The following is a 15,039-nucleotide window of genomic DNA, read 5'->3' on the forward strand; positions in this document are numbered from 1 at the left end:
TTTATTAGATGTTTGACCCCTTAGTTCAAGGTCTTTGTTCGACGACGATGATTGCATGGGATTGAGTGCTTGTTTCACTACCACAAAAGTAAAAATATTTAGTGGTTATTTTTGTTTAAAACCGTCAAATAATATTTAACAGTTCTTTGTCAATAATTATCAAATAAGGCCACCTTATTTGACTGTTCTTAATGAATAACCGTCAAATAAGGTTAAAAACTATCAAATAAGGTGGCTCCTTTTAGTTTTATATAATTATCTTTAATCATTTGTTTCTATTTTTTTATTGTTAATATTTGTTATGATATAAAATATAATCATTGAATAATAACAAGAAAATGATATTAAATAAAAAAATTTTATTTATAGAATTTAAAATCCAATATATTATACACAAACATCATACAATTTGAAAGAAATCAATCACTTGAGAACTCCCTATACAGAAAAACATCCTCATAAATTTTTTGAATTCTAAAACAAAATTCTAATAATAAAAATTCCTAAAACTTGGTTCTTGATCAAGCATTATAGTCCAAGCTCCATTGCAATATTCAATATAAAAGTGGTGAATGTGATGTCCAAAAAAATCCGGCTTATGCTGCCTCAAACTACCTGAAAGAGCTAAATTAGATACATCAGAAATAAAGTATAACAATAAGTTGAGTGAAATACTTGAAAAATAAGTTCTATTGTACTGGATTAAAATTGGTCTTTTTCTAAACTTAACTATCATTTCTTCAATTTCTTTCTCTATTTTGTTTTTACCTAAATACATACTTGCTTTATTAATAGACGAAGCAATACAATGCAGCATAAAACAACAAAACATGGTATAAAAGCAAACTAAAAATGCCAAAGGGATGAGAACAAAATGCTAACATCACGCACAACACCTGGAAGCAACAAATTGAAATTGGTTAATAGGTTGTTTTACTTGGTGAGAAAAGCCACAAATGAAAACTGCTAAAAGAACAAAGAACAAACTACAACCTTCTTAGCAAAAATTACCAGAAGAGAAACCAAAGTATGAGAGGATGACAAGACAAATAAGAATAGCATAATTTGTCTAATGTAAAGTAATATTCATTAATGAAGACGTGAATGTCAATTCTTACTATTCAGGTGGTGCAAATGAAAATTCTGCATACCACATGGCATGGTGTGCTTGCACTAAACAAATTGGAGATAGAAAAATTTGCAAGTACGCACATTCTACAAATCAACTAAAAAAATCTCCTACAATCAATAATCTTATTTCATTGTGCTGCACTCTCTCTATATACATTAATTAAAACAATCTAATTTACCACATGCCATTTGCTTCTCTTCCTCAATCTCCACTTTTTAATCATCCAAGCAATTTGCCATAACTGCAAATACCAATCTTCAATAACTGTTAATGTAACAAACTTAACATTCACGAAATGCCTTAAAGCTAAGCTATTTGCTGAAATTGCACATTAGATGGCTGTTGATTTCTCCAAACATTCTGCAAACATATTGTGATTGTCAAACTTTTTGACAGCTATCAAACAAACCTTGGAAGAAGGGGGGAAAGTTATAGCTTCAATGGACAATGGTTATGTAGTAGCAAATTGATCAAAGAAGAAATGAGTGACAAGCAAACAATTAGACAATTCATAGCCATAGAATTTTATGTGGTAGGATCACATTAGCACACAATTATTAGCTTATGTTTATGGTGCTTATTAAAGACTTTGGATTCTGTTTCAATTCAAAAATTCATAGTAGAAATCTATTTCAAACTAAGAACCTTGAAGTGGAAATTACATTCAAGAAATGGACAAATCAATCTTCACGTCGCGTCTATGAATCACCACTACAAAAACCAACTCACAACATATAAATGATGATAAAGTGGGAGCTTTTTGAGAGCGCTACACATTGGTTTAAGAATATGGTCCTAATTAATCCCTCCCATCATAATCCATTCAGCAATAATTTCCCCTAAGATAAGCATCCTACTAGAAAGCGCACTAAACGACATTTATCTGAATTAATTAATATAATACTCAGCATAATGATTTGAACCAAAGAAACTCTGTTTGTGTGCATCCTTTGGTTTTGAAGATTCAAGAAACTGGTAGTTGTGGTTCGAGCTACCAGCTCCATGTTCATAGTGAATAAAAATTACAAATCTAGTATATGAAATCTAAATCCAAAATCTACATAAGAAAACCTCCAAAACTAAAATCTCACAGTAGAAGATGATAAATATAAGATGAATTAGAAGTAGCTGTAAAAAATTTATCTGCTTAATTCCTTTTATCATAATAGCAAATAGAGAGGAGTGACAAGGAGAGATAAACCTTGTGTTTCCCTAACTGAGGGAACATTTTGGAGCGAATCGCTAGTGAGAACGCAAGCCATGATGCTGACGACAGGGAGGAGGAGGTCAACGTGGATGCAGAAGAAGACTAAAGCTTGGAGAGAGGCTAGAGGTATACTGTGTGCAGATGATGGAGCCACCAGGGATGGGTAAAACAATAGAAAACAAACTTGACAATGGAAAGGAGACCATGGCTGAGAACAATCAGTAGTGGGTGCAGTGACGAGACCTGTCGCGAGATCTGTTGCCAAGAAATGTTGAGTGAAAAGGGAATAAAGGAAGAGGGAATAGGGCTCAAGGAGGAAAAGTGTCGGGCGGAAGAAGAGAAGAAGCCTGAGAAAACTGATTCATTAATCAATATTATTAAAAAATTTCATAATTAAAAGATTATATGTCGGTTTTTTTACAAAACCGTCAAATAGATTGATAACTCATTTGATTGTCATTTATAAACAACCGTCAAATAATATATTATTTTTTTGAAAAATAAAAGTTAAAATATTATTATATAACCGTCAAATATTCTTCTATAATACTTGACGATAATAAAATAACTATCAAGTAATGGTTTATCTGATTTCCGCCTCATAATATTTGACGGTTTTTTTTAACCGTTAAATATTAGGCATCATATATTATGAAATTTGTAGTAGTGTTTGGGATTATGATTGGATACGTAGTTTGAAATAAAACTTCTTTTAGATATGTACTTTATATTTTATAAATTACGATTGAAAAGTTGTTTTTATAAAGTTTTACAGTCATTCTAAATGGGTGGTTGATTTATGAGGCGTGCTGGTATTTCCTAATAAGGTTAGTCATTTTCAGTACTCATTTTATGCTAAAGAACCTAAATTTGTGGCACATTCAATGACCAATGTAATGTATCAGATAATGTGGTGGTTGTAGAACAATGAAGCAGTTAAAGGGTTGGTATCCTTTAGTTTACTGTTTGGATGGGGAGAAAAAGAGAGAGGAAAGAAAACTAGGGAAGAAAATAGGGAGAGAAGTGTGTTTTTCCTTGTTTAGATAGGGGAGGAAAAATGAGAGGAAAGAAAAGTTAGAAAGAAAATAAGGTATAGGACCTACCCTATTTTTCTTCCAACTTTTCTCTCCACATATGGAGAGAAAATGGGAAGAAAACTCATTTTTCCGTACTTGCCTTTTTTCCTTCGCGCGTTCCTTTTTTTTCTATTTTGAAAATTTGTGCGCATACCTAGCCGCGCTGCCCATCCTGAACTCCACTCAAAATCATTATTCTTAATACAGATGCAAGGACCAAGTCAAAAACGCCATCGTAGCTCCATCATTGCTTTGACTATCAGGTGAATATTTCCTTTTATCCCTGCTCCATCTTTTCCCTTTACTTTCTACTTTTTTTTTTTCCTTTCAACCATTCTAATTCATGGACCGTATCCATCATGACTCATGATTTCACATTTGAGTTAGGAGAGAAAATAATTCCTTTGTACTACTGCTACTGAAATTTCATGGTTTTCCTGCAATTCTGATTGAGTTGGTGGAATTGGGAGATAATTTTGATTCCCTGATGTTGACTTGATGCTTTTGCTTTCTCTCTCTTCAAGATTGATTCTTATCCATGTCTATGATTGCGGGAATGTTTTTGCTATGGTTCTGTTTTGGATTTGGAATGACATTGGTTTCGAAGCTATGTATGTTCTATCTATTATGTCGCAATTGTGAATTAATATATTTTCTCTGTAGACTAAATTTAATAACTTAAAATATTTGTTCATCATCTAGAGACACTAAACAGTAATAGTATTGAGTTTCCATAACAGCACATGCCTATACACATGTATATTTATATCTCCAATGATTCACATAACCTTGCACTTGATCTGGAAGCATTTTAGTAAAGTTTCAGATTCCATATTCTTATACACATGTATATAAATACATCCCCCAAGTTAGAACACTAACAACAGCCATCCTATAATCACTTTTTTTCCCCTTGATGGTAGCAATGTGACAAATTCCTTTTACATATGAGGAAGGGTTAATGAGTATGCTTGAAATAATTGTCATGTTCATGTATGCATATGTCTTGAACCAAATGAGAAAGGGTTCATGAGTATGTTTTATTAATCTATGTAATTTGTTATATAGATGAGCAACTGTAATAATGAAGAATTGAACAAGGATCTTGAGGAAGAAATGTTGGATTTTGAGCATGAAGTTAAAGAGTTGATAAATTTCAAGTTGACGAACTTGAATCATGTATTACAAGATTGGGAATGGCGTAGACGAATGTGTGTTGTACAGCTTGTTTGTTATATTGTACATGCAATTTGTTGGTCGGGAGAGATGGCAACAATAGTTGATAAGCCTATAAGTTATGGAAATGTTGAAAGAGAGAGCATGCAGAGGACATTTATGAGACAGTTAGAAGAGACAGATAAATGTCGTGATGTTATTCGTATGGGATCACAAGCATTTCTACAATTATGTGCCAAACTTAGAAACAGTGGTAGAGTTGAAGATTCTAGAAATGTTAAGGTTGAAGAGCAGGTGGCAAAATTTCTACACATTAACACATAATGTAAGAAATAAAACAATGGCTTTTTACTTTAATCGGTTTGGGGAAACGTCATTTTCATAATGTATTACGAGCTATTGTTTCTCTTAAGGCCGAATATCTCGTCCAACCTTCTGGCTTAGAAGTTCCTTTGGAAATTCTTACTAATCAAAGATTCTACCTATATTTTAAGGTATGTTTTATATTTTTTCATGCTTCTTGAATTTTAAAATGTATATATTATGTATGACCAAATTTTATAATAGGATTGTATTGGAGCTATAGATGGAACTCACATTCGAGCAAAGTACCTAGAGAGAAGCTGCTCGATTTTGAAGATGTAAAGATTACCCTACTCAAAATATTTTTGCTGCATGTTCGTTTGACATGAAGTTTACATATGTCTTAGCTGGTTAGGAAGGAACTGCCTCTGATGCAAGAATCCTAAAAAATACTTTATCAAGAGAAGATAAAATTATAATTCCTCAAGGTTAATAAGAAATGACAAATTATTGTTTTATTTTATCTTATACATGCCTGTTTAGGCTTATTGACTAATTTATATTTTGCAGGAAAATTTTATCTTGGGGATGCCGACTTCCCACTCAAGCATGATCTACTAACACCTTACAGAGGAGTTCGTTACCATTTGAAGGAATATTCAGCAAGATCACCATAAAATGCAAAGGAAATTTTTAATCATCGACATGCATCCTTGCGAAATGTTATTGAAAGAACATTTGGGGTTTTAAAAAAAAGATTTCCCATCATTGGTAGTGGCACTGAGCCACATTTCTATTAGAAACAATGGTTGACATTGTGATGGCCTGTTGCATATTACATAATTTTTTGATGGGTGTTGACCCGGATGAGAACCTAATCTCTAAAGTTGATCATGAACTATCACGCAATACCAACATAGACAATCAACTTGCACACAATCAAGAGGAAGACTATAGACAATGATCAATTTTACAGGATAATATAGCAGCTCATATGTGGCATGACTACTCAACTCATATGTCACATAGATTGTGATTTGAACTATTTATTTAAGTTGTATAACTATGAAATTTATCTTACCTGTATTGCTTGAAGTATGTGTTTTTTTGTATCAGTTGACGTGTAGCACTAGACAAATGTGTTTTGACTAGTTATTTAAGTTGTATAAGTATCAACTTGATCTTGCCTTGTATTGCTTTCTTTGCATTAGTTGACATGTATTTGATTATATAATCCCAAATTAATTATGATTTGTTACTATTTTTTTTATGTAGATTGAACAATGACACAAAAAAGAAAGGAATTGACAAAGGATAATTTTCCTTGGACTCCTGAAATGGATGAATCTTTTATTGATGCTTTATTGGAAGAAATGATGAAAGGAAATCGTCCAGATGGCACATTTTCAACATTTGCATATGATAATATGGTCCAAACACTTAACAACACTTTTGGTTCTTATATTACCAAGCAGCATTTGAAAAATAGGAAGAAGACTTTATCACAACGATTTGCAGAACTTTACGATTTGTTTAATGGATTGAGTGGATTCTCATGGAGTCCTATTACAAAATTATTTGAAGCTAATAATCAAGTTTGGCATGATTTAATCGAGGTAAGTAGATTGTATAATTTAAACTTATTTACAAGACATGAGATTCACATATCTTATTTTGTCTTTGCAGAAAAAACCAAATGCAAGAAAGTGGAAAAATACCCCAGTATTACATTATGATAAGTTGTATGAGTTGTTTAGTGCGAATAGGGCAATCGGAAAATACTCCAAATGTCCCAAGGAAAGGGTCGCACAATGGGATCAAGAGGTCAATCAATTAAATAACTCTATTGTAGGTGCAACTAATGTTGAGATTGAATGTGATTTTCCAAATAATTCACCAGACTCACAAGTTAATTTGGACTATAGCCCAACATGTGGGGCATCGGTAGCAACTATATCAACTAGAGGACAAAAGCGTAAGGCTTCAATGGATTCGTCTATTGAAGAAAGGTGTAAGAAAATAACAGTAGGAATAAAGGAACTAGTTGATGTCATACGAGATGGCAATGTTGTTACCGAGAAGCATGCTCAAATTGCTAAGAAACATGTTGAAATAGCTGAAAAAGGTATTTCAATACTTGAAAAGAGTAGGCCTCGTCATTATAATGAAGGGGAAGTGTGGAATGCAATTGTAGAAATTGGAATACCTGAAGAGCATAAATTGAAATGTTACTTCTTCTTGTGTAATAATAAAAGACGCAAGCTAAACTTTTTTGGTGTTCCACCTCATATACGACTACAAACATTGCTTAGAATGATGACTAATGCCGGGGTTCAGTGAAGTCTTGGCCTTTTGTTAGTTTAACAATTACAGATCTTTTGCAGAATGGTGATATTTCAGACTCTTGTTTAGGGAACATATAACTTTTGTTATGATTTTAGTCATGCATTGGTTTGTTGGTTATTTTTTGGTTGAGGAACATAGACCTTTTAGCATTATGCTTATGATGTAAATGATAGGTTCACTCTTTTTTTTCCCTTCCTTTTTAATAATATTCCATGATCATAATGTTGGGCATTTTCATGAAATCAATTTCTGAGGCTATTGTATTTTACTTTAATCCTTTTATTTTTAGCATTTATTAATAATATTGGATCATGTTTAATTTATATATTTCTTTTAATTATATTTCATTTTAAAAATTATCCACTTTGTAACCTTCAAAAATAATATTTTTCTCTAAAATTATTTGGTTTAAAATACAAAATTATGAAATTATATGTTTATCAAATTATTTGATTATAAATTTTTTGATCATGTTAACGTTAATATTATTTTGCTATTCTAATATTGATTTTGATTTTAAATATGATATATTCTTATATATAAGGATATTTTGGTCATTTACCCTTTTGCTTATTTTCTTTTCTCTCGTGTATCCAAACAAAAGAGGTGATAACATTTTCTCTCTAGTTTTCTCTTCTCTCCACTTTCTCTCCTCCCATTTTCTTTCCTCTCAACTTTTCTCTCCATCCAAACGGAGCATTACTGTTGAGGAAGGAGAAGGCAGAAACATGATATAATATTTATTATACACATATAATTATCATTATTATTCAATGTTGTATGAAGATCTCTCCCATCCCCAAAAGTTATTTCATAAAGCATAAAGAATTTATCAATGAGTGTCAGTGAGAAACTTTTCGTGAATCATATTGATTAAATAATTAAAAAATAATAAAATAATCTTGTAAACTCCCAGTCTTTTTTTTTTTTTAAAAAGAACTAGCAAGGAAGTTGAATTTAGTCTTAGATATAATATCCAAATTCATATTTATTCAAATAACTAACTCTACTAATTGTATATATTAAGGAAGTTTGTATCACAAGGTTGTTTCAATCCAAATTATTTAAGAGGGTATTTTAGAAAAACCAATACATATTTTAGACAAATAACTAATTTAACTACTTTGCTTAATCTATTCAAATTAGTTAAGTGGGTTTTACATCAAAGTAGGAAAGATAGTATCTGTTTGTTACACCATTCTTAGTTTTGATCAGTACTAGGCGTCATCACTTCCTTTTGATCTAGCAAATAATCTCCTTGTTCTTTGATTTGTTAGCCACAATTTTTTTCTTTTTTTTTATAGAGAAAAGGACTTTCACAAAGTTTAACTACAAGGGCGGGAGGATGACGACCAATGAGAAAATGCATGTACATAGTTATTTTTTTGCCAAATTTAGAAAATTTCTTCATAATGCGAGTATCACCAATAGAATATGGTAAATCTTCCAAAACTATTTATCTGTGTAACATCCTAAGTTTTAGCAGGTTTTAATAGCCTCTTTTTGGTTGATTTTGAGGATAGATTAGTGATTTAATGTTGATCTTGGTGTTTGGGTTGGAATTAAGGTATGTTGGAGGAATAGGTGAACAGACCCCTCTCAGGGTATGTTCGCCGCGGCGAACCAGCAGTTCCAGGGGGGATTGTCTTTCGGGAAGGTTTCGTTGCGGCGAAGGTTTTCTGGGCGAGCGAGAGTTTTCTCTCGGGAAGCTTTCGCCTCGACGAAGTCAGGCTTCCAAGAAAGTAATCCCTCTCGGGATTAGTTCGCCGCGGCGAAGTTATGGGTTCGCCACGGCGAAAGGTGCCGAATCTATATAATCACGGGAGGGTTTGGTTCTGCGAAAATTAGAAAATTTGAAGGAGGAGAGAGAAGCTCTGTTGGGGTTTCAGTGTTGTGGCTTGGGAAAGGTGTTTCTAAGGATCCATTACCTCAAGTAAGTGATTTTAACCTCTAATCTACTTTCTTTCTTGGAATTTCTGAGGATTTATGGTGAAACCCTAGAGTTTTCTAGGTTGTTATGGAATTGAGGTTTTTGACCGACTGTTTTGAGTTTAATTGATTGCTTTGGGTTAGTCTAAGTATTTAATCGGTGTAGTTCTCTTGGATTTGAAGAACTTGGAGTTTTTGAACTTAGGGTTTATGGAAATGGGAGGTTTGTGATTGAGGATGATAATGTGGAGGTTGATTTTGAGTTTTGTGAATTGGGTTATGTTAAGGAGGGTTAAATTGGATGTTTAATCGGTTTAGAATGTTGTTAGGACTTCAATTGTTCTAATGGGATGTTTGGGTGTTGAATTCCTATATTGGGTCCTTGAGGTTATGAGTTTTAATTGATATTTGAAAGGAATTAAGGTTTTAATGGATTTTTATGACCTTGGAGTGTTGCCTTGATGGTTATACCCTTTTAAGTTGGGTAGAGTTTGGTTGGAGTTAGGAATTTTGTGTCCCCAAGTGTTGTTTTGACCACATTATTAGTTGAAAGCTAATACATGTTGGATGTGTGCTTGTGTAGACCGGTTGTGAGCCTTGTTGGTGCACGGGGCCGTGTTATCGGTTTGTTATTCCTTGCTCAGGCGAGAGGTAACCACTTTCCAATCCTTTGTACATGCTTTTGTGGTATTGTGAGTGGATTTATGTTTTGTGCTCTGAATAACAACTGTGTTCAAAGTGTATGTTGTATATTGAAAAGGAAAACCGTCTTGTGGGGTTTAAATTGATATTGATTGAATTTGTAACTTGTGAAAGATAGGCCACTGAAAGAAGTAATTTGTGAAATGATTATTTACTCTTTGATTATGGTTTGAGCATGATGCATGAATTGGGAATTGGTGAGAGTTTTGATTGTTACTACCACATGGTAAGGCCTCTATTAATGCATGATGGTTGGCTCTTTACGTCCCCCATAGTGAGGGATAGGCCTTTTGGCTCCCTACGTCCCCCAGAGTGAGGGATAGGCTTTTTATGGCTCCTTACGTCCCCCATAGTGAGGGATAGGCCGGCTTCGGTTCTTGAAGATCCCCTAAAGTGAGGGATATGGTTAATGGGATTGCATCATTGCACTTGCATTACTTGTTGTGGCTATCATTTATAATATTACTTGTGAACTGCCCCACTTGACACCTCACGAGCACCTATTTAGTAGTACCTTGAATTGGAAAGATTGGTTACTAGGACATTGTCTTACCCCGTGGTTTACAATGTTTTCAGGTGAAGGTTTCGGGCGTGTGTCATCGGGAAGAGATGCAGAGGCTTGAGCTGGGTTAGCTTTAGGCCTCTAGCCTTTGCATATGTATAGCTAGTTGTATATTGCCACGTTTAGGATCCCTTTTGAAATATTTTGATTACCCGGCCTTGTTGTAAACTGGAGAGAATGATATCTCCTTATTTGGTTGGCTGGAGGCCATTTCTAGTGTCTTATGAAACTCTGATTTATTGTGTTAGAAACCATTTGGATGGGCTGATGTGATGCATGTTGTTACTCGGGCCGGAGGCTCGGAGGCCCAGTAGATGTTAATGAATGATTTTTAGTTGCATGCAACGGAGTTTGGGTTTGACCCGAGTTTGAAAGTCAATTTCTAAAATATGCGAATTTCTTTCTACTATGGTAGTTCATTTTAACAGCTTTCCTTTTCTACCATAGTAGTGATTTTATGACGAATTTATAATGCTTTGGGGTAAAAGATTTTACAATCTGTACCTAGAAGTTCACATGAGCAGGATATATACATGATGTATAAATTAAATTAGGAAATTAATAGTAATAATATAGGATGACAAAGAAAGGATAGTTAGCTTTTGAAGGACCACATATTACAATTAGTGAGTATTGTAGAGAAAGACACAATAAATTTTATTAAGAATTTAGAATGTAAAGGGAAAAAAGGGAGAAAAAAAAACTCAGCATATTAGGCAAAAAAATCCCAAAAAGAACGATTCTCACAAATCCTTCTTTCATTCCTTCTGATGTGCAGAAGCGTGGAAAGTTTTATTTATTTATTTTAACAATAGTGATAATACTAATTCTAGTCTATAATATAAAAGCTAATAATAATTTGATTTGATTTTAAATATAAGATTTTAATTCATTTTGTTCTGTTTATTTATTCAAACTAATCCTATTGATTGTATGTGTTTAGAGAGTTTGTGTTAAATGATAGGTTCAATTCAAATAATTATTTAAGAAAATATTTTAAAAGAACTAATACATATTTTTTTATGATTAACTAATTTAACTATTATTTTTAATCCACTGAAACCAGAATAGTTTTGGGATGATAGGACATGGGGCGGGATTGTCTTGATCCCCGTCTGTACCATTAGCTCCCCTGCTACAATTTGTTTCCCCATGTTTCGTGTCATGTGGGATGTACAAGTCTTTGTCCCATGTGCCAAGGAGTGGAGTCTTACAGGAGACCAATCACTGTACACAAAGTGTCACTGTATCATATTGTATCGTCATCATCTCCTTAGCCCCTTACCATTGCTTATCATGCACAACAAACACAAGGCATATAAGCAGGTTTGAAAATAGTTAAAATATTTTATTGAATAATTAAAATAAGTTACAAGCATGTTTGAAAGAAACAAAATACTCCGAGATTTCACGATAGTAATTAGAATACAAGCATGCTTGAAAATGATTCGACCACAATTTGAATAATCTAAACATTGCACACACATTTTAAATCCAATTCATACACCCACACAAATATATATATATATATGTATAGGAATTGTAAGTTAAAAATATGAATAACTATAATATCTATATAATTTAATTAATTATAACTAACAAGGAATTAAATTAGTATTAATATTAATTATTGTATTAATTAATAAAAAATGTAAATAACAAATGAAGCGAAATGTATGTTAAATCACACTAAAAAAAATTCAAAATACATATAACATACAATTTGCTTGATAAGAAGTATTCCAAAGGAATTGAGTCACTTGTCATTAACGATTGAACTTACGTTGAGCAACAATCAACTTTCAAGAAATATTCCTATTGATATAGGATTGTTAACTAACCTTGAACAGTTGAGTGTAGCTAACAATCATTTAAGTGCTCAATTCCAAAACAACTAGGAGGGTTGACCAAATTATGGGAATTGAACATAAGTGGAAACAAGTTCTTTAGTATTCCCATTAGTTTTGGTCAATTATAACAACTTCAGTCTCTTGATCTTAGTGGAAATTCATTTACTGGGAGAATCCTAGCAATTCTTGGAGAGCTACATCGATTGGAAATGTTGAATTTCCCACACAACAATTTCTCAGGAGCTATTCCTTCACTTTTTGTTGATATGAATAGCTTGGCTGTGATTGACATATCATACAATCAATCAGAGGGCCCACTTCTAAAAACTTCAGCCTTTCATACAGCTATAATGGAGAGATTAATAAGCAATAAAGACTTATGTGGTGATCTATCTGGCCTGCCAATTTGCCCAACAACAAATTTTGACGCAAGTCATTCCAAGAGCAGGAAAGTATTGATCCATGTTGTATCTTTTAGTTTGGGAGCTGTGATGCTAGCAACATTTTTTTTATTGGGATTTCATATGTTATTTGCCATCACAAAGCAAGAAAACAAAAAGTCAAGAAACAAAAGTGCAAACTCAAAATTGGTTTGCTATTTGGAGTTATGATGTGAAATTAGTATATGAAAACATTATTGAAGCCACAGAGGAGTTTGATGAAAAATATCTCATTGGGGAAGGAGTATCTAGAAGTGTCTACAAAGCAGAATTATCCACAGGTCAAGTTGTAGCAATGAAGAAGCTTCATTCAGTACTTGACAAGGATATGTGTCATCAGAAAGCTTTTATGAGTGAGATTAGAGCCTTAATAGAAACTAAGTATCATAATATCATCAAGCTATATGGGTTTTGCCTGCATTCAAAGGTCTCCTTTTTGATTTATGAATTCTTGGAAGGAGGCAGCTTGGGCAAGATACTAAGTGAAGAGACTCAAGTAATTCTATTGGATTGGAGTAAAAGAATCAAAGTTGTTGAAGGCATGGCTAATGCTTCAAACTATATATCTTCACTCTAGATACTGACCTCCGATAGTTCATCGTGACATATCAAGAAAAAATATTATTTTAGACTCAAATTGTGAGGCTCATATCTCTGACTTTGGGACAGCCAAGCTTTTGTATCCAGATTCTAACAATTGGACCTCATTTACTAGTACCTTTGTTTATGAGACCCCAGGTTAAGGATCTTTTATGTTATGTGATTTTCATTACTTTTAAGTTTACATGGTGTTATGTTTCATGTTTCCATATTCATAATGCTTTTTCACGATAATCTTTTTGGTTTTGTTATAGAATTTACTTACACAATGGAAGTGATAGAGAAATGTGACATTTATAGCTTTGGAGTGTTGGCTTTGGAAATAATTATGGAAATGCATCCAAGAGATCTCATAATATCGTGTTTCTCATCAACATCTTCTAGTACAACACCAACAATAGTTACTCATGATTTGGATTTGAAGGACATGTTAGACTAAAGGCTACCTTATCCTCAAGGCTTAGTGGCTGAAAAGGTGATGTTGATTGCAAGAATAGCTTCTACTTGCTTGAATGAAAATCCACGTGCTTGTCCAACCATGGAGCAAGTATGTAAGCAGCTTGCCATGCCAAAATCACATATTTCTGGTTCCATTCTATAGCTTCATATAAGTTGTGTTGGAGATCTTAACTGAAAATAAGATCATCACGATGTGATAATGTGTGATGTGTGAGGTGTGGCATATTATTTTCTTCATACTTAAGTGTTTTCCTATTCTACTCATGTGTAAAATATCACTACTATAAAAATATAAATACTTGATAGTTATTTTTGGCGATACTTGATGATTTTTAACTGTCAAATGTGGAGGCGTCAAATATTTGCATAGGTAATATTTGACGGTAAATAACTGTCAAATATTTGATACAATTCTTGACGGTTTTAACTAAAAACTGTCAAGTATTGAGGCCAAATACTTGATGGTTATTGATCAAAACCTTCAAGTATAAACATACTTGACGGTTTTGATCAATAATCCTCAAGTATATGTTCAACATACTCGATGGTTATTCACTATAACCGTCAAGTATTTTGTATATTTGATGGCTATTAGATATAACCATAAAATATACCTACAATACTTGATGGTTATATCAAATAACCGTCAAGTATTATGAACCTTTTTGTCAAAAAAATCAGGTGGCTGCTTGATGCTTTTTTAGCAGCAACATGTGTTTTGGAGACAAAAGGGAGCAACAGAACAAAAAACATATATATATATATATGTATCAATCTAGCCAGCAAATTAGAAATAGAAACTGACATTATATTTTAAGAAACCAAAGGTTATACAATGTATATAAAAGGAAACTTGGACTAGAGAAAGCAAAACAAAATTTATCAAGTACTAAACCAAAACTAAAATTGGCTATTTACAAAAATCATAACAAAATTGTCCAAGTACCAAAACCAAAAGCACAAGATATTGAACTGTGACAAATATAACAAAAACAAAAAACAAATACCAATCTTCTTGTCTATTTATTTTGTGCCTATTGATGGTATAATGCCATTGCCAACTCTTCTATAATTTTTTCCACATGACTGGATGAATATTGCATGCAATATGTATTTGTAAAGTACTGTATGCAAAAAACAAAGAAATTGATAATGTTAGGTATAAATGTATAATTAAAGTAAGTATAAATTAAATTTTGGAATAAATGCATGTTATCTTAGTAGGAATTGTGTCAGCATTATGCACAAATATCTCTT

The 15,039-nt window shown here is 32.8% G+C and overlaps 1 protein-coding gene and 1 long non-coding RNA gene across 2 annotated transcripts in view; one reads left to right on the forward strand and one right to left on the reverse strand.

The window, feature by feature from the left end:
- Positions 1 to 339: 339 nt before the first annotated feature.
- LOC114717576 (uncharacterized) lies at positions 340 to 2,660 on the reverse strand. Its single transcript, XR_003737725.1, has 2 exons — positions 2,524 to 2,660; positions 340 to 2,398 (listed from the first exon to the last, which is right to left on the reverse strand). It is a non-coding gene; the product is annotated as an uncharacterized LOC114717576 (long non-coding RNA).
- A 2,021-nt stretch (positions 2,661 to 4,681) lies between these two features.
- Positions 4,682 to 15,039, forward strand: part of LOC114717601 (MDIS1-interacting receptor like kinase 2-like) — a 43,973-nt gene continuing 33,615 nt past the window's right edge. The window contains exons 1-3 of the mRNA XM_028902813.1: positions 4,682 to 4,885; positions 5,005 to 5,085; positions 6,581 to 7,019. Coding sequence (XP_028758646.1) covers positions 4,682 to 4,885; positions 5,005 to 5,085; positions 6,581 to 7,019 — 724 coding nt within the window. The remainder of the gene's footprint in view (positions 4,886 to 5,004; positions 5,086 to 6,580; positions 7,020 to 15,039) is intronic.

Source organism: Neltuma alba, unplaced genomic scaffold, assembly GCF_004799145.2.
Source record: "Neltuma alba isolate B1F8T4 unplaced genomic scaffold, ASM479914v2 tig00011756_pilon, whole genome shotgun sequence".
NCBI lineage: Eukaryota > Viridiplantae > Streptophyta > Magnoliopsida > Fabales > Fabaceae > Neltuma > Neltuma alba.